Below are 27841 nucleotides of genomic sequence, written 5' to 3'. Positions count from 1 at the left end.
ACAATAATAGGGCGGATACAATCCTTTGTTTCGATCATTTGGCAATATTGATGCATATCATTTTGAAAAGGTATTGTAGAGAGAACATGTTCAATTCAATGTATGAATCTGAATATATGAATATTATGTCAGCTTTGCGCTTAATATGAAAAGCATAATCATGATTGCAAATCAATTGACTGCGATTCTGTACCAAAAGCATACAAACCAACAAAGCGATGAACGTGTATTTTGTTGGATATTCACATTAGATCACTTCATGGCGGACCTCTTAACTTGAAGAAAAACTGAAAGAATATAATATTGTAGAAACCATTATGAGCTCTCCAGTTTTGAGGAGACATGAACACTCGTGACCCCCCGAAGTTAGAGTGGGTATTATTGTAATTTTTACAACTTTTCTTCTCCAAAGTTTTCACCTAATTTGATAAAATGCCTTCACCTCTATGTCGTCTTCTTGCAGAAGACGAGAAGATTTTTTTTTCCTATCGGATGGTCAATTTGAAAATGCAGAAACAGTTGAAATTGGAAAGTAGATATAATTATTTAGAAGATTTCTCACCACCGCATCGTTTATACAGTAATATAAACTGTCTGGTTTTTTTTTTTTTTTTTCTTGTCTATTTCAAAACGGTTAAAAAACCCACTATCAGCATCAGGGCTATTTTTCAGTGGGTTCGTATATCGGTTTGAAACATAAAACAGCACAATATGAAAGAGTACAAAAAATAAAATTCACAACAAGAGAATGCACACATTGACAAAAAGAGAGAGATACAGAGGTTGACTAGAGTAAAGGAAGGACAGAAAAAAGAGGATAAAAAGAGGAACGTAATTATTTGCAATGTCATTAGATCATGTCACGTGATATTTTGTGAATAAACAGAAATATAATATATTTGTATGAAAGATTATTATTGTTTTATCATATATCTCAATTTACCTGATCCAAACGGAATTTAAAAGATAATGCAATCAATGTTTTAACAAAAAAAAAAAAAAAACATTTAACTGGGTTTCACATCTTAAATTGGAAGGCTGTCATAGATTTTTGACGCTACATACAATGTGATATTTTCCCTGAAATTTGTGTTTGGCTTTGGTAAGGAAATTTTGGATTCGTTATTTCTCATTAGGTAACGTAATAGTTTTGTTCTTATTGTAGCACAGATCTCCTTTCGAACGAGTTTATGAAGTAGTTTGAAGGACAATATAGCAAAATCTTTCTCTAATTTCACATTCAGACAATCTACATGTAATGCTTCATTCAGTAATTTTCGACAATACATGCCATTTACTTGTAAGATTATTCTCAGTGCCCTGTTTTGAACCACCTGGAGATTCTGTGTGACGGTGGAATTTAAATTCATGTGAAGCGACGTCTTCAAGAAAGTTATATAGCAAGAATTTGAAAGGCTTACTGAAGGTTATTTGTGTTTGTTTATTTTCTTCACAGACATTTAGATTTTTATATTCTGAGTAATCTTAAAAGTGGCTTTAGTGAACCTCTCATTTTTTTTCTCAACTGAAGCATAATTTTATAATTTTTGCCAGTGTGCATGCATATCTTTATCTGTATCATTTATCCTCTGCAAAGTCGAATGTTTATGTTTATGATATAATTCCTGATTTATTCTGTGTTGTTTTGTTGCAAAAAGAAGAATAAAAATAAATGAATTGAATTGAATTGAATTGAATTGAATTGAATTGAATTGAACTGAATTGAATTGAAAAGCACCTTACAAACAAGTTTTTGATAACATAATAGATCAGTCACTTACATAATATATTCTTTAAAAAGACAACATTACATGCACAAGCCGTATGAGAAAATATGATGGCTTGAGGCCGTGATATGAGACGTGGTGACCAGATGGACTGGTACTGTTGAGCCATCTTTACTCATTTGCATTCCTGGCAAAAGCGTCAGCTTCAATGTGTTTCTCTATTTCCCTCAGTAGATTCTATAATAATAGATCTACATGTTTGTGAGATAATCATGTTTATTATCTTTCTCTTCATTTCGTTTGCCTCTTTTTGTAAGATGGCAAAATCAGCGGCATTTAGGCCTACTTAAACAATAGAGTGTATGCAAACTATGCCCCATGTTGTATGTAATATTCGCTACTACAACCATCGCCGAAGTCCACGTCCTTATTCAGTAGAAGCGACAAAAGCTGCTCACTTCCTGATTACCATCCATGACAGGGGCCACAGAACATTTTGTTTTGGGGTGAATTGGGGCGCTGCGAGGCAATAAGGAGGGGGCTCAAGGTTTAATGTAAAATGTGTACAATGTAAGATCACCTCCTCTGCCCCACCCCTGCTTTGATGGGAAAAATTCAACGGGTGGAAGTCTCGGAGATATATATATATATATATTGGGGGGGGGGGGGCATTTTTAAATTATCATTTTTTTCCCATTTCGCCATTTTCTCATTTTTTTTTTCCCGAGGAGCCAAAAAATATGTGTGTGTGTGTGTGTGGGGAGAGGGGGGAGGGGGGGCTGCAACCTCCCCCCCCCCCGTTTCGCGGCCCCTGCATCAAACACACACACACACGCGCGCACACACACGCACAAACACACAGCAGAGCTTAAATCAAGTGCTGCTGAAGAAAAAGAAGAAGAAGAAGAAGAAAAACAAACATTTCGAAAGAATAACAGAATCACGATGAAAAAGTAGTTGCAATAACTCATTACTTGGGTCATCCCCACAAGACGCCGATGAGAAACGCTTGTCTTTCCTCCCTCCTCAACACCAATCCTATTCATCTGTCCCGTTCCTCGCTCCTTCTCGTTCTGTCTCCCTTTCTTTAAAGGCATTTTACCATTTGCAGATGAAACAAAAATCCAGCATTAGTGCTTTAAAATAGTTCTAAAATGTGAGTTAAGGATAGTTCACAACCTATGTAAAATCAGTATCAGTATCTTAATCAGTATGATCAGTGTTAAGTATTGTTCAATAATACAACATGACGTGAACAATAGTTATAATAAAAATGTTTCCAGATTAAACCGTCTACAGTTATGGTTTAATGAGAAAAATAGCGATATCTCCTTATATTTTAGGCTCTATTGCAAAACTTTTATAAATGGTAGGATGTTTTGTGATACAACTGACCTACACATATGTATCAAATGTGATATCTTGAACATTTTTTAAATCACTGCTCCCAAAGATAAACTAGACCTTTAATCGTTGAGGGGCTGACAGCTGACAAATTGCATGATGGATATGAGTGATGGCGGGGTGGAAGTCTTCACCCGACCACTGGCTTGATTGCTCGACAAGCGTTAAAAGCCCGGCGGCTGCGACCACCGGCGACCCGCCTCGATCCGGTGCCATGTCTGATCGTTGAGTGCATGTCACCTAACCACTGCTTCAGTGGTGCTGTGGTTGCTCAAGCAAGCTTAGCTCACATATACGACCCATGGCAGCCCCATGATACGACGATCCCCTCCCCCATCATCACCCCTACAACAAGAGTTACAGTACATTGGTGAAAGCATGACCCCCCCCCCCCTTCCGAGTATGAAACTTCATAGCATTCTATGAGAATCAGGTCTCATTACTCATTATCCGGCACCATTAACGCACCTTGCTAAATCCAGGATCACCTATCCTGATCCGTAACGTGCGCTGTACTCCCACAAATATTCTGTCATAATGGTTCTGTTATTTGATAAACTGTGACTTTAGGGACGTATGTCCTCTTCTGTGCTTTTCTTCGGTAACTGATAGAACATTTTGAACTCTTGCCCATTATGATACGGAAACATGATACTCTGAAAAATAACAGTTCCACAGCAACGCGCTCCACAGCGAGGGACTCTGCAAAAACTAATTGCCTTGTCGCTTGAATTGAATTATTCCTGTCGACTGTTGGGTTAGTAATTCAGTAAGTAATACTTCTAATTGAGACTGGGTCCTGGTGAGCTAGTTAGCCTATTGCAATATTGGTGAAACGTTATCCTATACATATACGTGGTTTTGATTTCCGTGTATCCTGTATTGAGCTATACGGTGCAAATGAAGATGTATTCCCCCTCAATTTAAGTATACTACAAATCCTGTCACTGGGCAGGGTAATGTAGGCAAACGTTTCCCTGTTTTTCAGAAACAAAATCAAGGTTAAACCGGCTAAAGTCCTGTGATTTCCATGAAAGCCCGAAAGAAGTAAGCGATAGCCTCCTTCCGTCTTGCGCCGAGTCCTAGCACCCAGCCCACCATGCATGCGTTGATCCCTTTTGTTCCCGGCGAGCTACGCCTCACGCCGTTGCATATGCGTGGGTCTGCACACGCCGAACGTCTCCCCATAAAAAGAGCGCTCTTGAACACAAGTAGGTTGTATCGTTCACCGCTTAGTGCTTCATAAACAAATACTTCAAAAGTTATGAATGAGCCGCACGAGTGGACTATTTCCGAAACTTACCGGGTTCCCACCCCCTCATTCAGTTGTTTTTTAAAGGTTAAACGTGCTGCTAATCACGCCTAACTGTAACGGCTGGCCTACGTGCCGAGTCCGAATTTCTCCCCGTGTTTTTCTTCATCCTTCACGCAACTTGTACTGTTGACATATTACAGCATAATTCGATACAACGCAGCATGGCACTCTTGTGAACAGATATAAGTGATTTGTCACATTCTTGTTGCTCGACTAAAGGTTAAAAAAAACCCGAGTAATCTAAAATAGTTTGGTTTCATGGGTACAAGTCCAAGTGTTGTCAGTTTCTTCTTTCGTTTAACTGAATTTTAAATTTTATACATTGTCTTATAAGACAAAAGTCATTCATCACCTTCAAACGTTCAACAGCCAATTAAACATCTGTCTCCTCTAAGAAGAGAGAGGGCTTGCAAGTCTAAATCCACGATCTTCAAGTAAAATCAATCATTCCTTCTAGGAGGAACTATAGTTCTGGGACCCGATCAACAAGAACAGTGCTTTCGTCACAGATGTTATAGAACCTCACCTTGTTTGCCATCTTTCTTTCTTCTTCTTTTTCAGTTTTTTTTTTCCCCCTATGACGCTTTCCAGTCTTTTCCCCGTGAGCGTTGGACTGAAAGCAATGATTAATAGAACATAATATGCCTGTCATCATTGTTCAGGCATGATACCAAGAAATGGAAAATGTTGGATTAGTCCAGGACAAGCAATGTATATCCTATAGACCTTGTTTTGAAAGGTTTTGCGTTTTGGAGATTATCGCAATGTATAATAACCTACACTCTCCATGAATATCATTTAGAAGTTCCGCCGAATATATATATATATATATATATATATATATATATATATATATATATATATAATATTTGCCAAATACTAGTATAAAGTCAAATAAAAGTGATAGCATGAAGCAGTATAATCAGTACATTAAAAAGTACGTTATGGCCAAGCGTGAAAATATTGGCAGTAAATTCTTACAAGAATGTCTTTGTTTATCTTTTTTGTTCGCTTGACATATCAAGTACAGTAGACCCCGGATTGTTTACATGTGTTTATTCTAAGCACGAATGTCATCTATTTGAGTTTGTACATATCGTGAAGATTGTGTGTAGATCATTTCATTTCATTTCATTTTGTTTGTAGAGGTTAAGTGAGTCGGTATATAATCACTTTGAAATCAAAGCAATAACTCTTGTTTGTTTGTGTAGAGTATTGTGGAGTGGAACTGTTCTGTCCGGTGACATTGCGATTGATATGGAAGGTGATGGATGTGTTACGTTTGCGCCTGTTTGTGTTTGCTTCCATATAAACGGTGCAACAGAGGAGATGCAGTGCATAAGAAAGCGTGGAGCGTTACGAACGGAAACCTTCTTATATAAAGAAGAGAGTAATTTGAAAAGTATACTTTATGCACGCACTGTTTCGGCAAACGAATTTTGCTTTCCGATGGACAAAAAAAAAAACAAGCAAACCAAAAAACACACAGTCCTTTATCTTTGACGCTCATATATTTCCCTCCCCTGTCCCCAGTAAACTGGTGCCCAACATCCGTGTGCATACTTGCATGGAATATTTCACTCTCGACAGCTTAAAGCCCTCCGATAAGCAGACCAACGGGCAATGATAAAAATGGGTGGTCTTCGGCAAACAACTCCCAGCAATATTAAAGGGACAATTTGTTCTTTTTAAAAAATTAAATCCGACACATATTCTATCAGATATTTGTTTGTTTGTTTGTTTGGTTTGGTTTTATTTCTGCAATTTTCATATTTTCAATTCAAAATTACTCCATGAACAGTATTTTTCTAAACATCTTCAATACAAAATAACATCATCAATAATATTTTTCAACATTACGGACGAGAGAATACACAGAGCAAACATATATAACCTTACAAATCCATTATCAACGATGATAATCGACGCCAGATAAAAGGGAATGTTCATAAGGAGAAATATGCTTCAGACCACATATCGTAAGCGTGTGCTTGAAATAATAGTGGCCTGAGAAAGTGGTAGTGGGAAAAAACAAGGAATCTAAATTGAAGCATTTTTTTTTTTTTTTTTTGAAAATCACTCCAACAGCTATCCAAGGTATGTGGCATTCCGTGGATAAACCGACACACAGTATGTTCATGACTCCCATTACATTCATTAACTTTCACAATTTTGCCAGAATGATTCGGATACAAGAGATACGAATGTTCCTCCCCCCCCCCCCTCCCATCCCCCACTCCCGCGCTCAGGTCAAATGTAGTAATGAAGATTCTATTATTTAGTGAAGAATAATGTCCTCGGAAGTGATATTGATAGTCTCCATGAGAAGACGATGAAGCTAAAGCAACCAATATCCTCCTATCAATCAACTTTTAGTAAGACTGAAACTTGGTGAACGATTTGGACGTTGTGGCCTTTCGGTTTACACGTCATGTAATGACCATAATGCATCTCATCTCATGCCATTGTGACGTGTAGCCGAACCTCTGACTGCGATGGAGAAATAGACTTTAGAGCACTTGTGGTATATGCAAGAAATGTATTCACGATGTGACTGAGATTTTTTGTAATTCTTCTTTTTAACACCTTATTGACAAAGTGAAAATAATTGCTCTCTTTTTTGGAACTCCTAGATTATTCCATGATACGAGATTATGAGTAATTGTTATTCTATGGCAGGTATGAACAGGACACAAACGTGTCAATCCCATGTATTTCATGCACATAGTTTGTAAGTTTACAACATTTTTGTTCGAATGTCTGTTGATTATTTTGTCTTGAGCTGGCATGTATGATTCAATTCGTATATTCTGTTCAAATTGATGATTTATAATATTGATGACTCTTTTATCATGTGAAATATATTCAACCAACAAAGATGCTAAAAAATCTAATAAAATCACATTCGCACTGGTTTTCAACTCAATGACACCATTCTTTTTTACAATAAATAGACTTTGTCAGTTGTCATCACAGATAAAGCGGGGTTTTACCGATGCCATGTAAATATATTTTTACACAGTGTGCGACTGTAACGGGGAAGAGATGCAATTACATTCGACAAGTGTACAAGTGAATCTAATGAATGAAAATATTCCGCTCACGTCACACTTCTTTCAGAAGCAGGAGAGAAAAACAGGATTTAACTTTGTCTGGTCCGAATTTTGTTTTCTTTTACTCTTTCACATCATTTGACGCTTGGACTTTTGCTTAAAATCGCAATCAAGTCAGACATCAATCGGACCAAGCCTTTTCAGCAATAGTGTGTGCCATACACGTGTATAAGAATCAGAAAGGAGAGCTATTAATACGTCTCTCAAAATGAATTTACAAAATAGGAGACAATTACAATAATATACAAAAGTACCGTGTTTTTTATTATCTGTTGTTTTTTTTTTGTTCGCTTGTTTGTTTTTATCTGAATGTGATGAAACTTCAATGTTCTCGTTTGTTTTGTTATGCTCTATTCTATTCGTTGGAGTCACTTTGACGTCGGAATGAAATTTCACTTCAATACATCCCTTTAGTTCCTATTGTTGGTAGCCTACTGTTTTGTATACTCTTCGCTGTGTCTTGCAGTAGCTGTATGTCATTCATTGCACCTATCATGGCTAGTAGGTAACTCTATATCAATACAATTAAGATGTGTTTTCAGTTTATGTTTTTTTTTCCACAGAGCATAACATACACTTTACTCTATTTTTTGTCAAAAGAATAATGTGAACGGCACACTATGAAAAGAAAAAACACTTTACAAAGACAACGAATCATTATTATACGTCATTGTTTTAACGAAACATTTTAATAGATCACCAAGGAGAACAGATCTTATGTTTTGTACAAAAAAAGGGGAGGAAAAAGGGCAAAGACAATGCTTTAATGTGTTGGCCCCTCTGCAGAAAATGATCATTTTGTGAGCCATTCGCGATTACCATATAAAATTGTAAGAAAGGATAAATCTTTGAACTTCGCTTTGTGTTGTACGATTTTTTTTTTTGTCTCACATCACCCAGTCGCTTTCAGGGAAAATGGACTTTTATTGGGAAAAATAATTATCTGACTTTGGTGTTGCGTGTCGTAACCCCTCTCCTGTCACCACCCCCTCCCCCACCCACACCCCTGTCCTCGAACCGAAAAAGCTCGCAACGGTTGTAGTGTATACTACGTGTATAAGCACTTTCACCAGCAGCGAAGGTTACGGCTTGCTGATGCTTCGAGGCAATAACATGTTTATCTTGGATGACGCCACCGCTGTTCAAGGATCACACTGCGGTGTACCAGCGTTCTGCCTTGTCTCCGGACGGTGTAAACTACACAAGTCTCGAAACGACTTGCGAGCACGTCACGAGACACCCGGATTGCTCGCTCGTGGAACGCCGCCGTGCTTGTGCATCAGGCGCTCATCTGTATCTAGAGTTTTGATAATCATGTTATCAGCAAGAAGCAGAACGCCTGTTGAATTTTTTGAGTCATATTCGGGTCAGATATGTTTAGTAGGGCGTTACCGGACACCATAATACAAGCCTTGCAAGACGCTATGTTTATCGGGGGGGGGGGGGGGGGGTTCTCGCTCTCCTGGCGTATGGTCTAAAAGAGTTTCCACGCAACCGAACTCACAGCTTTTCTTCATTGTAATTTTGTAGAAGATATCTACTTCCACTGTCTGCATTATTTTTTAGAGCAGTCTGTTCCATGTTTTATTTTGTGGAAGATCATAATAGCGGTGATTTTGTGTGTGTGTGTGTGTGTGTGTGTGTGTGTGTGCGTGTGTGTGTGTGTGTATGTCTTTTTTTTGGGGGGGGGGGGAGGGGAGGGAAGATAAAAATCTTTGCAATGTATGCCAAAAAGCCCTCAAATCTTAGTCAGGTTTGTCAAATATTTCCATTTCTATGTGCTGTGTTTAGGACTTTCCTGTTAGGTAATTCCTTTTTCCTGTAGGGTGAATGTTCCTTTTTAATGTTCGTGAATGTCACAAAAGATCAATCCACATCGTATTGCTTTCAGTTGAAGAAGGTTTGATGTGCTGTTCATCAGAGAAAATGATTAGAGAGTTCGGCGGAAAAGGATTGATTGCGAAGCGATCGACCAACATCGAACTTTCCTGTTACGTAATTCCTTTTTTCGACCAACATTACGCTATGCTTTGAGGTAAAGCTATACTCTCATTGTTTGCGTCATAAAAAGTGACGAAGTGGATAGTAAAACTATTGGATGCTATTTAAGTCTAACTAACCTTCCATGAATACTTAGAGATATATAAATTCAAATTCAAAGTCATATAAGTCTTTATGTTGCTTTTCCCCTCCCAATACGTGCTTTAAACCAAATGCAGTAAATAGCCATTAGTCGCCAGAACGATCTGCCCACCACCATTATCACCGGGAATACAATTTTTAAACTTCACTGCACACTGCTATTTTCCGCGTGAAGTTCTTCTGACGACTCTCAAAAACTCGACGACTCGCGTATCATTGTCCTCAAACACTGACAAGGCGAGTGCTGCTTTCTGTGCCTTTGCAATGTCTTTCTTCAGTTGTTTTCACTGTCTTTGATATTTTACTTATTCAATTGCATCCAAGATTTAAAGAAAAGGTAGGAAACAAAGCATTCGTGGAAGTTGTGTTAAATCTGTGCTTGTCGTCGCTTGTTTTTCATTCGAATGCGTGACACAGCGAAAAATGCACTTAAACGGTATAGAAAAATAATCATGAGATCTTTAACGACCAAAGAAGAGGCTAATCAGAGGCTTGTTTGGTAATGTCCGCGTCACCCCATTGTATTTTCATATTTATGACCGATGTCTTTATTTATGATCATCTGAATATAGATTTAAAAAATTGTAAATTGCACCATATTAATACCATAGCCATCGAACCTATGCGTCTCAAGAGCTTCTTGGTTATCGTAAGGACTCGGTCGAGTATGTATATAGATTCTTATTTTATGTCCGACTTCACTAAAGATACTACTGTTTTGTTTGATTAATTTCACCGCAACACCGCAACTATCAACAATTAGAGTCAACTTAGAAATGATGTATAGCATCACACTTCCAGAAGCGATCTTGGCATCGGGGTCAACGTCTTTTGTGAACGTGGTAAAACCATCATCATGTGTACGGAAACGATCCCACTTCAAGGGGAATTCCGGACCAGTTAAAAGTTAGTCTGATAAGAAAGAGTAAAATTTTATATGCATATTAAACAGGGAAAATTTGATCAAAATCGGGTAAAAATTAAGGAAGTTACGAAATTATCAATTTTCGGTAATTTTAACCAAACCGTTCTTGGATAATCAATATGAATAATTATGTAAAGGAAAAAGTTGATGATGTCGTCGCCCATACTTCCCAGACAATGTATGCATAAAATCTTGAAATTTCCCATGTTTGTACTTTTGTTTGTCTTTGTTCAAAAGCAATTCTTCCCTAGTCTCAAATAATATCTTATGTGACTGATCACACTTGATGTTATTAAGCTAGAAATAACATTATGTTCAACACTTTCATAGCAAAAAATTTTGATTTCATTTATGTTGTTTCTTTTTTTTTGTATACAATCAATGGAAAATTATTAGATCCGAAATTTCTCTTTAGTCGAGAAGTTTTCCCAAACATACATACGGCTTTCAGTGAATGCAAAAAAAGAAAAAAGAAAAAGAAAAACAAGAAGACTAATGAAACTGAAGAAGTTTAAGGAGAGTTGGACGATTCGTTCAAAAGTTTTTTTTTTTTCTTAAAGTTATGATTATTCCATGGGCCGCTCTCACAGGATAAGCAGTCTACAAAATTTTGTCGTGCCACATTTAAGTTCACAAACACACACACACACACGCACACACACACACACACACACACACTATTCAATTATATGAAATCAAATTCACGATAATTAATCCCTCCATGAAAGTACACATTACGTCGATATATCATTTTCCATGCCCTCTGGCGGGGCTGGGTCAAGCGTTCTTTCGATCTGTAGGAAATGATATCGATGACGCAGAACTTTAACATTCAATAAGATTACAACGCAATTATTGCATTTGAAGAAATTCCATAACTCCAACTCCGGCCTCATTTACACCACACCATTACTAAATCGTTACAACTCTAAAACGATATGATTACTTCAAAGAAGGACAATTTTTAAGTTAGTTGCACTGAAAACAACTCATTCATTGATTAGAATGATACGCTTTACCCGCTGCTGTTAAGAATGAGACCCAGCACTGGCTGTCGGGCGGAAGCTGGGTAGTCCAGTGGGATAGGACGCCTGTCTATAGTGATCAGGAGATCGTCGGTTCGATTCCAACCCGAGTATGTATGCACATGATTTATCCTTTTATTGATACCATGAATAGTACTAAAATACTGAATACTCAGTGCTTATTTTCGTCCTTTAAGGGCAATTTGTTAATCAGTTGCAATAAAATGATTCCCAGCATACAATTTCTTCTTCTTGAATCTATCTCATAACAGGAACTTTAGCGAAGATGTATTCGAGTATAAGTGAATAGAACATAGAGGATGTCATCATCTCCGTGTTTTAATTTTTGCACTTTGACCATTGAAATTTATAACTATTTTTTTTTCGGCAGGAGGAGAGGATGAAAAACAAGAAACTAAGTCCCTAACACTCTTTTTCTGTCTAGTGTTGAACATTCATCGCTTGTTCAATTGATCTAAATTTAATGTTTCATGAATTCTGTGTCAACATGATGTGGATTGTCACTCGTAAAGTGCCATTGCACACCATTTTCAAAGTAAGTAGAGGCATCAGGACTGAATGCTACAGAATTATAGAGGGTTCACCAAAATAAAACCTAAGATGAGATAGAAAAAGATTTGGGTTACTTTCTAATCGACCTAAAATTGATGATATTCTTGTGTTCGTACCAACAGAATTGTAAAACTTCAACATTCAGTGAATTTCTTATTTCGTTTGAATATCCAGTTCTGACGAAACTTCATCAAAATGCTTATACCTTTTTAACGATATCTTGCACATGAAACAACATTGATCTCTAAATCTGAATAATAATTTTTGAGTTCAATGAAAACATATGATATGATAAGATATAACGAACAGTGCCATTCGTTTACTTAGGTAACATATTTACCTATATACGCTAATACTTTTTTATTTCATAATTTTCACCGTAGATAAGAAAGATGTCATATGAAACTCAACAAAGGATGAATAGAACAAAGGATGTTAGAGAATAGGCCCATTGATAGAGACAAATGAAAGTTGTGGTAGAATTTTCAGCAAAAACAGTCAGACAAATCTTTATTTTCGATGATGTTCTTTCATAGAATATATGTAGTTTTATTGGAAATTGTGGCTTTTCTATAAATCTCAAATTTTTTGTTTTGTTTTGTAGAGAGTATTGTCTCGTTATCTATTTACGTGTTTTTTTTTAATGATTTATTGGACACTGATAAAATGTAAGTGATATCTGCAGCCGAAAATGGACAAATGATAATCAAAATGATGTCTGATGAAGTATATTTCGGTTATTTTGAATTCTTTCAAGTGTTCAATTAATTTCGAGCAGTTTTAACTATCCATGGAGACAGCTGTTTCGTCAACTGTTAACATCGCAAAGGACATGTAGTGGTATAGATATAATTAAAATTGTAAGAAGTATAAACAATATCAAGATACGGTTACTAAAATAGTATATTCAAGATAATGTACACTATAACTACAAAAAGCAAAGATTATGTAATTTTATCAGGCAAAGTAATGAATAAAACAAGAAAGTAAGATCGCAACAAAATTGATCATATGAATATGAATAAAGAAATAGAAAAAAATGCATCTGATTGAACCTAATTTAGCTTCACAGATGTAATATAATAATCTATATTTATTGTAATCACGTCCTTTAACCAAAAAAAAAAAAATATTAATACAACACTAAGTGAACTTATCAAGATTGTTACATCATTTTAGCTTAAGACTTCAACTTGATATGATAGATTTAGTATGAAATTACTCAATCAGATAGATTGTATCTCCTTTAGAATAGAATTATATTCAAAATGTCTTATCGTAGGAATATGTAATTGCTAAAGATTGCAAAAGTGATACCAATGTATACATAAAACGCAAGTAAGAAATTATCTATAAATTGTCTTTCTCATTATTGCCCTGTGTTTCAAGATTGTATAGAAAGGATTTTTATTATTGGATGTAACAAATAGAACGATAAACTTTTTCAAATGGCCCCCAAATTATTTTTTTTTCGAATTTTGGAATTGTTTTTATAGATATGGATAGCTGATCTGCTAGACTCTGCTATCACATATGATAGAAACCAAAAAAAAAAAAAAATGTTTCATGCTTGATTGAGCAATGCCCACTTTCGTAAAGGGCGTGAAATTCATAGGTTGCGCAGGAATTTGCTACGCACCTTGGGTGAAGTGAAAGTTTGTGTGGGTGGGAGTATATATATATATATATATATATATATATATATATATATGTATATGTGTGTGTGTGTGTGTGTGTGTGTGTGTGTGTGTGTGTGTGTGTGTTTGACGCTTCACAGTTCTGGGAGGCATGTTTCATTGTCATAGGGTCATCTCTAGGTATTCGGATCGCTCCACTCCAAACCATTTTTCGTGTTCTTGTGGAGGCATTCGCAGGCGCATGTCCATTCTCCAGCACCAGCCATCTAAATGGATGACAGTGAATTCCTACGCTGCCTACTTTTCATGTCATTGGCAGTGCCCACCCATGCATGAAATATTTTTAGAGAGGCCATCAACTCATCGCATGTTTAAGAAATTCCCCCCCCCCCAAAAAAAAAAAATACTTGGGGGGGGGGGGTTGTTTTAAAGGTTTGTTTTAAAGGCATTATTTACCGTTTGTAGATAGAACAAACACCCAGCTTTAAATCGGAACAATAATTATGATAAAAAATTTTCTTGACTAAACCGTCTACAGTTATGTTTCATTGAGAAAAATAATGTTATCTCCTTATATTTTAAGCTTTATTGCAAAATTGTTTATATGGTAGGATGTTTTGTGATACAACTGACCTACACATAATAGATTATGATCAAATGTGATATCTGTAACTGTTTTAATCACTGCTCCTAATGGTAAACAGTACGTTTAAAAGACAGATTTTTTTAGTACACCCTGTATATCAATTCCAGATTAGTTATAGGAAAACTTGCTTAACTGATTTTGCCGTTGTGCAGATGATAGATAAAGGTACAAAAAGAGCATGTTATTGCCATATTATGGATGGAAGTAAGGCCTTTGATACAATTGATCATTAAAAAAGAAAATCTTCGTTATAAATCAGATAATGTGGTATACGAGGCCGAGTTTATTCTTTGCTAGAAATTTACTTATTTGACAAATATTAATTTGTATGTATACATAATACATAATTGATTATGATATAAAGATTGGTGGTTTGTTATTAGATAAAAAGAAGTTTCCTAAATATCTAGAGTAACAGTTGATAATGATTTACGCTGGAATTACAGTATAGCTGACATATCTTCATAATTAGACAAAGGAATAGAATACTGTGCTGTAGAGTAAACATCTCTTACATCAAATATTGCTCTTAATGTTTAATGCTTAATGGTTAATGTTCCCTACTTCTCCTACTTATGCTGCAATCTCATGTGGGGACATTGTGGTTAATCAAAATTGAAAAGTATTTGATTCTAGAAAAGAAGGCAGTAAGAATTTGTACAAATTCACGTTTGACAACATATACTGATCCCTTATTTCACCAATTCAAAGTTCTCAAACTAGATGATATCAGTGTTTTTCAAACAGCAACATTTAACATGTGTATGTATACAAAAAATATTACCTCAACCTGTAGACAATTATTCATTTATATCTATAAAATTAAAACCCGTACCTGCAATAACATCGTACTATTAAATGACCGAAGAATCTATGACGTATTGGCTCTCAAATCCTTGCGATATAATGAATCTGATGTATGGAGTGGTCCCCCTCATCATCGGAAGCAATTCACATTCTTCTTAAAACTTTTATATATCAAAGCTAAAAATGATAGATAAATATTGTTCTTTAGATGAATGATCATGTTTATATATATATATATGTTGATTAGGTAATCCACGTGTTGGCAAGATATAAAGATAATATATATATATATATATACATATATATATATATATATATATATATATATATATATTAACGTAGTATTAACAACTACAACAGAAATGTGTAGTTATGCTAATTTATGATACCTTTAAGTATAATCACATCTTTTGAGTTTTAAAGTAAAATCAAACCAATATGCCATTGATGATAATTGATGATAAATACAAGACTTTCTCAACTTACAATATATAGGTACAAAATATATGGACACAAGTGGTTCACAATCAAAGCAGGATGAAGAAGGAAAAAAAAGAAAAGAGTATTTCTATTAATCGTGATTGCCCCTGCAACGTAGAACTAGTAAAGAAGGCAAAATGCAACATTTTACAATGTTTTTTTTTTATGTAAGTGATTACGCAATTCACAATTTCTTAATTGGTGCCATTATTATCATCACATTGTCATTATCCACTTGATGATAATTGCCATTGTTCATCTCATTTGTATAATGATTACTTCAGTTTTATTTTTACTTCACTTTTGACTTTTGTAACTGATGTGGCGCTTATAATTATAGTGTCTGTAATCACATTGTATAAGAAGAAACAATGTCATATTTCGTCGAATGACAATTTCTTGTCCTGACTAGCTTATAGCTTCTTATACCAGTATTGAAGAACTCTATATGACCTCTTGTGCGAACTTATTTCTTTGCTTGTTTGTTGGTTTGTTTAAATCGACCCAGAATTGTCGCTAACCTCATTATATTGTATGTATGATTATCATTATTTACTATCACATACTCATCAATAACCGTGTTTTTGCAGCTTTGCACGCAAAGTGGCGAAGGACAAAATCGCCAAGTATTAAAGGGTATACTATAGCTTCTAGGTCTTCGTACAAGAGGCTCCCTGAATGATTAGATATCTCCTTTTGTCCTGACAAAAGAAAACAAAACTCTTCCTGATTTAGAGTTCTTATTGCCTATTATATCTTTGATCAAAAGTTCCTCCTCCAATGATTGGTTGGAAGAGCTTCTGATCATAATATTATGTATTTTCCAACTATTTCAGAGTGTAGGCTTGTTTGAAAAATGATGTCATTTTTTCATGACGCCATTTTCCATATAATAATACACTATTTGTGAAATGATGTCAGAAAGCGACTGTGACATCGCGCCCTGCTTCAACCGTACGGTCCTGCCCAGGACCATTGCACAACATCACACACACCAGGATCCCTGCTTAACATCACACCAACCATACGACTTTTCGCCTCCTTCTTGTGTTTAATTTTTCAATCAGAAATATGAAAACAAATATACTCTGCCTAATGTCGCGTTTCTGGTTAAGACTTTGATGGGTCTCGGTACCTCCAATCAGTACTATTTTGAGTCACCTCTACCCATAGTTTTCACCAATAATCCTCAAGGCAGAGTATATTAATCATGATGATTTTAAGATACCCTTATCCTCAATACCCTCAATACCCTTCCTGATTTTGATAATTGAATGTTTGCAGCCCTAGCTGGATTTCTTCATGTGTGGATGAGAGTTCTCCCGCCATTCACGGATACACCGGGAATAGCTGCCTAAATAGTCACCCGGATTGCCCGATTCCGTCACCGTGGACACGATTAGCACGAGATTTATCATCGTGCATGCATATAGCCATGCCCGTTGCAACTGCGCGGTTCGTGTTTATTACGGATATTCCGTTTGTGGGATTTCTTTTATAGTCTGATAGTCATTCTTTTCATAACCTTTCCATTTGTACTCTATGAGGTAAATCCGAAACGTTGGAATTTGCGTTCATTTCTACTACAGTGAATGTGTACTTTTATGTGCGCTTGAAAATAAGGTTAGTTAAGTAAAGATAATATAGGTCTAGGTCTGCTAGTATACATATATGCACTACGACTAATTATGCACAAATAAATATTGACTGGGATAGGCCTACATGCATGTATGCACAGTGTATATATAAGATATGTAATAATGCAATTATGTCACTGCCTGTATGTAAGTTACAGTGTTGTTCGTGTTACATAGAGTGCGACGTTGCGTGACTTTGCTATACATTGAATGTTGGACATTTTGCATATTCATATGCGCTTCCAAGTATATTACAGCAAAGAAATCTGTAAAGGATGTTAAGAGAATCTAAGTCGTAACCTGGGAATATGGGGGTACTGCGGTCGACTATTAACAAAGGCGACCCTGTATTTATTCCATTCACCAACTTTCGATTTTGAGCTGTGTTTGAACAGGCTACATCAGGAAGTAGTTGCTCTGAATTGAAGTTTCCCAACAAAAATAATAATCGCGGCTGAAGATATCGCACACGAACACAATGATTACAGGCGTTTGCTTAGGTCTTTCACTCCAACCATGGACGTTGCGGAGCAGTTGACAATACATTACTTATAATTATGAATAAATGATTGAAAAAAAAAGCGTCTAAGAGAATTACGTCATCTCTGCTATCATCACTTACATATGTGAGAGGGAAGAATAAGGAGAGGTGTGGATGTTTTGCAAGTGGCAACTTTCGTCCAAAAACTTTTGCTCACTTTATACGAACTGAAACTTAGTAAGTCAGTAAAGAGCAGAAATTGAGAATAGGGGTAAAGCATACCCCTCCCGCTCATACCGGAGAAGCCCCTGTGATGGTAACTTTCGTCAAGAGCCAAATCAATGATGGCGAGTGGGTTTGGTGATTTATAAATTGTGTATACTGAAAAAAAAAAAAGGACAAAAGGGAAAAAAAAATATTCTAATCGCCGGACAACGAACTTTCCAAGCGTTGCGCTGATGGTTCTTCTTGTCTTCGTTTTCTTTTCTTTTTTTTTTTCATTTCGTTTTCGTGTGTGTTTTTCTGTGTCTCTTTGTGTGTAACTATCTGTGTCTGTGTGTCGCCCTCGATCTGATCCGCCACAAACGCGTTGAGACTTTGTTCAGGAAAGTCAAAGTTCTCTCTCTCTCTCACCCTCGGTGTAGCGACTTTGTTGTCTAAATAAACACGGGGTCGACGAAGAAAATGAAAGTCACCAAGCACACGGTGCATTGATCAGAGTCGATTCCCATGCGCAAAACATGATTGCCCCTCACCTGTCCTACATTGGGTAGGCCAGGGACAAAATTTACTATTTTTCCTTTCTTTTAAAGGCTCCCTGCAATCCAAAAGTATCCAAACGTATGTTGACCTCTCTCAATGCTTTTTGGTCTGTACATAACTAAATTACTAGATATTTCATGAAAATATGCCTCATATGTTTTAATGACTTTTTTTTCTGCACCCTGTTAAGCCCTATACCTTAAAAAAAAAAAACAACAACAACAACAACAACTCCGGATCAGCTTGATTCATAGTCCAGCCATGACATCAGCCCTTGTAACACTTGAGTTGAACAATAGACACAGTTATGTGCCTTACCATTCATTGGTATTACTAAATGCACTTACTAACAACAGCATTATAATTATGTTCTTTTTCATGCAAATATTTCTAACAAATTTTTGGAAAAAAAAATGATAGCAAATCACAAGACAAGGCGGCGATCTCAAACTTTTTATTGCCTTTTGCTGTAGAAAATGTATCACAGAATTACTCTCTTTTTATCTGGCAGTAATTCAGCATGCCTAGCTGTCATGCCCAAATTTAGTTGCTTTGACAGTCTAGAGCACCTTGCTGTGATGTCAAGAATGCAGCTCTTTTCTTCCTGAATTCGTGACAATCAGGGAACTCAAACTTGTGGAGTTTTGTGCCTACGCGAATTGGCGTCTTTTGAGTTTATGAGACGATCACTTTTGCAGTTGTTGCTAGTTTGTGATGACATGTGTGAAGGTTTGAAAGTCCATCAACTTTCTTATTCTTATTTCCAGTCCGATAAGTTTTCTTCTTATATAATGAACGTTTGACTGTTCGATCGTTCCATTTATCCCAACCTTAATCATATTGTAGTTTATGTTAGTATAATGATACTAATAATGGTGGTGATGATGATGATAATAATTATGAAAATAGAAATAGTAGTAGTAGTAGTAGTAATAATGATGATGATGATGATGATAATAATAATAATAATAATAATAATAATAATAATAATAATAATAATAATAATAATAATAATAATAATGATACGGTCTTCTTCGTTCAGGGTATAACCTCTTCGGTGTTGCCACTGCCCTACCATTATCATTACCCAAGCTTTGCCAGGTACCCATTTATACACCTGGTTCGAGAGGGACATGGTGGGTACAAACATCTTGTCTAAGCACGCAAGCACTAGACGGGATTCGAACTCGGGTCCTCCTATTGAAAATCAAAGGAGTCTTATGCCACATTGCCCCCACAGTATTGCACATTTTATAGGTCCTCCACAGTAATAATTCATGGCAGAATTCATGGATCGCCCCCTCTCGCGCGTGTGAGCCGAACATAGCGGGATTGCGGCATCTGTTCATTCGTCGATTCTCCGATCTCCTCTTGAACTTCCCGTGATCCCTCCATTTATTTAATAATTCAGAAGAAAAAAACAAAATCGGGGTCACCTACCCACCCTGACAAGCATTCGCTTTCCTCTTCTTCCTCATTACACACACACATCCAGCTTCTTTTCCATTCAGTGCCTCGTGTGTTGTTGTTATCTTTACGTTTTTCCTTTCGATTCTCTAACCAAGCTGGCATCCCGTTCCAAGATAAGGCTTGTCCTCATGAGACCTTTCGGCAATTAAAGGTGAATTCCGGACCATTGAAAAGTTAGTCTGATAAAATTACGAGTGAGATTTTATCGGCACGACAGTGGAACTTTGATCAATATCGAATAAAACTTAGGAAGTCCATCTATCTAATCCATCTAATTTTCACTAAAGAGTTCATGACTAGTCAATATGAATATGCAAATGAGTGAGATGTTGGTGTCATCCCCTTACAACGTACCATATTGTTTGTACTCTAAATGATCAAATTTCCAGGGTTATTTTTTTTTTGTTTTTTTTTTTTTTTTTTTTTAACGCAATTATACCTCAGTTTCAAATCCTAATATATCTGACTGATCATAGTTTTGAATTTATTCAGCGAGGAATAACATTATGTTGTAAACTATCATAGCAGCAAAAAAAAAAAAAAAATCGAAATTTCGTTAGTTCTTGGTACACAATTAAAGGAAATTGTTCATAGGTGGTGATATCATCAGCTCACTCTGCTTATTTATATCAACTGTTCGAAAACGGTGAAAAATTGCGAAACTTCCCTTATGCTTCTCCGATTTTGATGAAATTTTAAACCCTTGTGCTTATAATATTTTACTCTTTTTTTCAGACTAACTTTTAACTTGGTCGGAATTCCCCTTTGATGCTTGCTATTTCTCGAGTCTTCAGGTATCAAAATTCCGCCAGGCAATCTGTCAACATGTCAAGAGGGGGATGTTGCTCATCCTTGTCGGAGGTTGTCTGAGTCTCAGCCAATTGAGTCTTACTTAAGATTGTACGACTTGTATACACTTGTATACGACTTGTATACACTGTTGTATGTGTATTGTCAATTTGTTCACTATCAAGTGATGCTGTGAACGGGTTTTTAATCAAACTTCATAGGGAGATAGAAACATGTTTTTGTGAAAATTGTCTGTGTCTAAAATCATTCAACGTGTTCGCCTGAAACACGTTACCCTATACAACTAGCCGTGTCACTCCGAATTTAAATTCGCAATAATACGTGATGATAAATGTATGCAAACAGAAGTGTAAAAATTTAATTAGAATGGATTGTATAAATAAAGACAGTTAAGGGGTATTTTCATGTTTCACGTGTTTTCATAAAGCAGTGATGTTGCATGCAAGGTGATAATGTCGACTAGCTCCTTTGCTTCACAGTTCAGCAGTGTGATAGGCCCTAACACTCAAGTAGGGATGAGCTTTTAAAGGGGGATTCCAGTCCAAATATAAGTTAGTCTGATAAGAAAGAGTAAAGTATTATGAGTTCAGCGGTATTATTTTTATTGAAATCGGATGAAAAATGAGAAGACATTTTAAAGTTTCGCTATTTTAGGGGAAACATTTCTTGAACGGTCAATATGAATATGCAAATGGCAAAGTGAGCATGTCATTCCCTCACAACTTACCCTATAGTTTGTACATAAAATTTTGACATTTCCAGTTTTTCATTCAAACTCAATTATGCCCCAGGCTCAAATCCTCGTACATCTAACTGATCACTATTCTGACGTTATTCAACCAGGAATAGCATCATGTTTCAGACTTCAATGACAGAAACAGTGAATTTTCGTCATTTTTTTTGTACACGATCAAATGGAAAATTGTGGGGGTATGACATGGTTAGCCCACTCATTTGCATATTCATATCCACTGTACAAGAACTGTTTTGCAGAAATTATCAAAACTTCAAAATGTCATTACTTCCTTATTTTTCATCCGATTTCAGTCAGATTTTTACTGTTGAACTCGTTAAATTTTACCCTTTTTTATCAGACTAACTTATATTTGGACTGGATTTCCTCTTTAAAGGTATTAGCCCACATTTGTAAACCTGCAGCAATTGGTCTCATAGTTAGCATGGAGTTTGGGTATGATTGCAGTAACACCTGTGCAAAATTTCGTTCCAATAGTCCATTACTTTCATAAAAATAAATGAAAATGCACCGTAATCCGTAGGCATGCGTATAACGCTCGCTAGCTCCGGTCCACGTACGTGTTACATGTACAATGTACGTAGCTATAGCCCGCGCTCGTAATTCGATTTTGGGTCGGGTTGACCCGGTTTGAAAATTGATTTTAAAACGATGATTTTCTCTCTTTTATCGAATGGTATAGACAAAGAGCGACAGGTGAGGTTTGTTACTGTTATAACTTGTACTTGAAGTCATATTGGACCTGTTTTATGCAGTTTTGATTTTCGTGGGTTTGCAAATGTGGGCTAGTACCTTTAAAGGGTAGTGGTAGCAGCTAATTAGGGACCAAAGCACAAATTTACGGAACTGTTGCACGTTTCATAATGACATCAGCATCCCGCATTTGCTCATGTGCAGCCATTATCACCGTTTCTTAAGAAAGATGTGAAACATCCAATGAAATCCCGTAACCATGGTAACGTTCTATTACACGTCGCATTTCAATGAAACTTGTACCTTTCCGTGTGTGCCATCACGTTCTATATATTGAAGTCAGTTTTAAGATGGAAAACATAGGATTGTGTCATTTTTATTTCGAGGCAACTCATAACACTTCGAAGTGAACGTATTTTACAAGTATATAATGTTTTAAATAAACGTCACATGGGAGATACGAAAGGTTTTGGCGATAGAATAATGTTTCAACTTTGAAAGGATTTGAATGTAGTCAAGTAAGGATCATACAAATAGTTAGCAGAGTTGTTATAATTTGTAATTTTGTGTCGGTGTTGAAATGTCACAGATAAAATTCGGTAAAATCGTCAGAGGGATCAATGTAGGACTATTAAAGCTCACGCTCTCTTCTGCTGATGTCTGTGCCGAATATGACTTTGGAGTCCAAGCCGGTGGTGAGAGGGTCGTGGGCAGGATTCGTATGGGAGGTTTGGCACTGGTTGGGGCGGATAGAGGATGCTGAAGACATTCCCTTCTTCTTTTGCATTTTGTCTCCTCATTCTGTTGTCTGTTCTGCTCTTAAGGGCTGGCTCCATTGCGGATGGCAGTCCTCCGGGCTTTCCTATTAATGGAAATTATGTTCCCATGCAGATGGCTTGATGTTAGATTGAGTCAGGGTTCATTTGAAGTGGTCTTTAAAACGACATTAGGTTCTGCCCTCCTCTGGAGATAATGTACAGAATAGTAGGAAGCAACATTTTGGTTAAATATTTGACACATTATATTCTTCGAACGTTAGATATTTTTGTATTTCGGCGTTGTAACTTCATAGTTTTACTTGAGGCTTTTTTTTTTTATAAATCAAGACTACTTTTGGACTATTATTTTTTCATTAAAACCTATAGGACTACTTTTGGACTGTGATCTCACTTCTAAACACCAAACATGCGGGGCAATCGTCTTGCTACTGGAGTAATTGAAAGACACAATACAAAAAAAGAAATATGATATCAAGCAACTGTTAAGATTGTATGTTCTAAGTATGAGAAGATCGTGATACCTGTTGAACATGTTGCTGCTCTGTGAACAAATTCATTAATGCACATGTGTGACTCAAAATCTAATTTCTTCCATGAAGAATAAATGAATGATATGAATGAATAATTTATATATTCATATATGTATATAGTATGATATTTAACAAGATTGTAAAGTGTTGCTCAACATCACCTTTATATGGGCAGTCCTTTACTAATTCATAGTCATGCTGTGAATGGATGATCCGATATTGTGAAATAACTTGCTAAAGACTCAATTTAACCCGAGAGAAAAGAAAAATTAAAAACTTTGCCGACTGAGTTGTAGTAAGGTTAAAAGTGGGAAACAATAGTAGACAATATAGTAATAACAATAATGATAAGAATAAGAATTACGATGATATAAGTATCATTATTCTGGGTCAAACGCTACCAAGATACCTAAGCTACCGTTCTGTCGGAAGGGGGAGAGCAGTATTAAACGGATGAGCTTATAAAAATTATACAGGCAGATGAAATGGTAAAATCGTGATTCCTTTGGCAGTCTGTAATTTCTAAATTATAGATTCTTGTAAAACAATTTTGTTAGACGAGAATTAAAGAATTGTATCGATCCCCCATGCCACACACATACACACGCACACAACCGCACATACCAAGCTCCTTGCACATACATAAAGTGCGGGGGGAGGAGGGAGGGACACTTAAGAATTATGTTTGCCAAACAAAGTGCCCTTTGAGGTCGCAGTTGAAACAATGAAACGAACTTCGGGAGTCATCAAACTTTTACCACCAAAAAAAAAAAAAAAAAAATGTTACACAGCAAGTCAGCTGGAACCATCCTACATCAGAGATGCATAGATTTTTTTTTCTCTGCTGACATGGCAAATCAGGATTAACGAAAATTTCAGATAATTATTTGTTAGGTATGATATGTTACTTAATCTGTCCATTATTGATTTCATTTAGGTGTTGTTTTTTTTTTTTTTTTTTTTTTTTTTTGGGGGGGGGAGACGTTAACATCACAGTTGCTTACTTTGCAACTTAAAATCCTCCACACGAACGATTGCAAACGATATAGCGCTGTCGCGCGTCCTTTTACGTTAAGTAGCTGATTATTATTATTTTTTTTTTGTGTGTGTGAAGCTCTACTATCTGGATTTCTTTCCAATAGATGGGAATCATAATCATTCTGATTCGAATTTAACTGAATAGATATCAAGTCAAATGACTCAAATCATCCCTTTTTTATCTTGTATTTTCAGGAATGGTGCTGCAGTCAGCTAGTTCAAAGTCTGAGACTGCAGACGTGAAGAGATCGTCCTGTAACAAACAGCAGCAACCCACGAGCACCACGCTCAAGTCGCCGAAACCGCCGCGCCAGCGGAGGAAACCTCGAGTGCTCTTCTCGCAGGCACAGGTGTATGAGCTCGAGCGACGCTTCAAGCAGCAGCGTTACCTCTCGGCGCCCGAGCGCGAACAGATGGCCAACGGACTCAAGCTGACGCCGACCCAGGTCAAGATTTGGTTCCAGAACAGGCGCTACAAGAACAAGAAGCAGCGCGACACGAAGACCATAGAGCTGGGAACCGCCACAGCTGTGGCGGCGGCGGCAGCAGCTGCCGCTCGACATCAGCAGAATTCCGACCAGTATCCACCCCGCCGGGTGGCCGTGCCCGTGCTGGTTCGAGACGGAAAGCCATGTCCTCTCAACGCCAACCCTCCACCTTATTCGTACACGTGTGCAAATTACACATATGCCTCCGGCAATGGGGGAAGCCCGGGCCCCCAGTACAGTAGCAATTCGTGCAGTTACGAATTCTCGTCAGCGGGTACGCCATCGCTACCGTCCAGCCAATACACCGACTCATCCGCACCTCAGCATGGCAGCAGGACTTGGTGAAAGATGCGGGTTCGAACCCCATGTAGAATGACAGCTTACCTATCCTTTGCTACCACAGTATCTGCGTCGTTGAGAGAGCGAATAAAGCCGCATGCAGATCTACCGCTGCAAAACGTCCGCCCTCTCCACTCTTTTTGTATCATAAACGCACCTTGGCCTGTGAGAGACTGGAGTTGATTTACATTGCAGCAGGCAGGGAGGTTAAAAGCAGCGAGTGTGTTTGAATTCCCCCTTCTAAAATAGGGACGGACCGTGTGCTGCAAGAAGAGTCGACGGCATTCTATTTATACCCTGGAGAATGAATAGTCGAAAGTGCCTTCGATCTTCTTTATTCTAAAATTGTACAGTTTTCTTATGCAAGATTTTCATTTCAGGTTCAGATCACATCTACAGATCGTGTAGACTTATTACATTTTTTTTTCTTCAAAGTACAATGTACACGTACTTGAAACACACATCACGAAACTACATGTAGCTTGGAAGAAAGTGGTAATTGCAGTGAACTATGATTAGCCTGTACATGTATATCCTCAGATAGTGCAAAATTCTTGCCATATGTTGTTGTCTGACGTTTCTTTAAACTTTAGCTGCTCCCCTTGTTCAACCACATAGCAATTTACAAGACTACAGTGTAGGTCGCAGTCGCTGGTATTTTCTGTTTTGTTTATTCCATTGTCAACCTTATTTCTGTCACTTGTTATTTAGATTTGCGAGGTTTTTTTTCTACAAATTTGAAATAAATGAATAATATCAAATTGAATGAATGTCTATAGATATGCCTTAAACCACTTTACTGATTATTTGCCCATGACAAATTACTTCATGCGTTCTGTTTTTACGTATTATTTTTCTTTAAAATAAACTGTTTTTCATCAATCGGGTACATCATTCAAGTTTATGTAAGATTTATTATTGTACCAACTGAAGACACTGTTTATTTGTTAGCGTTTACTAGTTTTTATTGTTATCATTGTATTTCCATGTTCTTGGCTCGCTGTTTGACATTGGATTGCCATTATACGCCACATGATGAATAGGTCCCTAATTAGTCATGACATAAGCAGGGTCTCATGTTTGTTAGTATTAAAGCACAGCTAAAGATACAGAGAGATTTGGCTTTACGTGTTAAATGTTAGATGAAGATGTTTGCAATGAAATTTTACATTTTCAGATGTTGTTGAGATACCGTCATGAAATGATAATCAACCGGATCTGCTACTTGCACACAGTTTCATTTCACAATAGATATCAATTTTGTAGGAGTTACTGTGTTTATGAAACCAATACGTTTTAATACTTGTGGTAGATACCTTAAACAAAGGATTCGAGAACATGCACACTCCTCTATAAGGAAGCACTAAATTATGTTGTGATATTTTGTAACTAATTCTTTTTTACTTCTTTACGAAACTATTGTAAGATGTCTGAAATGAAATTATGTAATATTTTCTCTGAATTAATTGAATCAAAACACTTCTTACTGCGCTTTGAGGAACAGAAATTCTGTATTAATCATGGCAGTCGAAGATGTCGGAAAATTGGTGTGATATAAGCAGTGGTTGTATCGAGATCGCGTTTGGTCTGTGGTCAGTTTGTGACTGCAATGACCATGACTAATGTATTGATATACTGACTAGTTGGACTGATGTACGGCCTGCGAATTCACGTACACCGTGCTAAGTAGCAGTGACTTTCATTAAAAAGAAATTGTGGTACAGTGGCGAGGACCTTTTGAACTTAAAAAGGGAAGGTCTTTTGTTCAAATCTTGCCCGATGCTCACATACTTGACCAAGACCACAAGAAGACGGTTTACCCACGTTGGCGGTATCATATTGATACCTGGGCCCAGCAAACCAGTACTAACACACATGCTTAGGAAAAACTGTGGGAAACAATAATGGTAATAACAATAATGATAAAAATGGAAATTATGATGGTAATATGACCATCATTAACATGTAGTCCAATGCTATAACAAGATGGTTCTATCGGAATGGGAGACTAAGGAAAGGGTTGTAATAATTACACACGCACACAAGTCATGATTCCTTCAGCACAATGGTTCACCACAAAGTCTTTCTTGCAAGAATACATAAGCTGTATAGATATATCCATATCAATCTCTACAAGCTACGAACTTATTCCGGAGCCGTCGTTTCTTGTTGTTCTTGTTATTTTGTAAAGTTTTTTCTTCTATTTGAAGGTGTGTGCACGAGCAAAAACCGCCTGGTTGGAGGGGGTGGGGGAATGTAAGCAAAT

General features: G+C 36.8%; 1 protein-coding gene across 1 annotated transcript in view; it reads left to right on the top strand.

Moving 5' to 3' along the window:
• LOC140242113 (uncharacterized) overlaps window positions 1–25581 on the top strand; it is a 30766-nt gene extending 5185 nt beyond the window's left edge. Inside the window, exon 2 of the mRNA XM_072321875.1 lies at window positions 24944–25581. Coding sequence (XP_072177976.1) covers window positions 24944–25581 — 638 coding nt within the window. The remainder of the gene's footprint in view (window positions 1–24943) is intronic.
• Window positions 25582–27841: the final 2260 nt, after the last annotated feature.

This window comes from Diadema setosum, chromosome 18 (genome assembly GCF_964275005.1).
Source record: "Diadema setosum chromosome 18, eeDiaSeto1, whole genome shotgun sequence".
Classification (NCBI taxonomy): Eukaryota; Metazoa; Echinodermata; class Echinoidea; order Diadematoida; family Diadematidae; genus Diadema; species Diadema setosum.
Note: the sequence above shows the minus strand (reverse complement) of the source record. Positions and strands in the feature narration are given on the sequence as shown.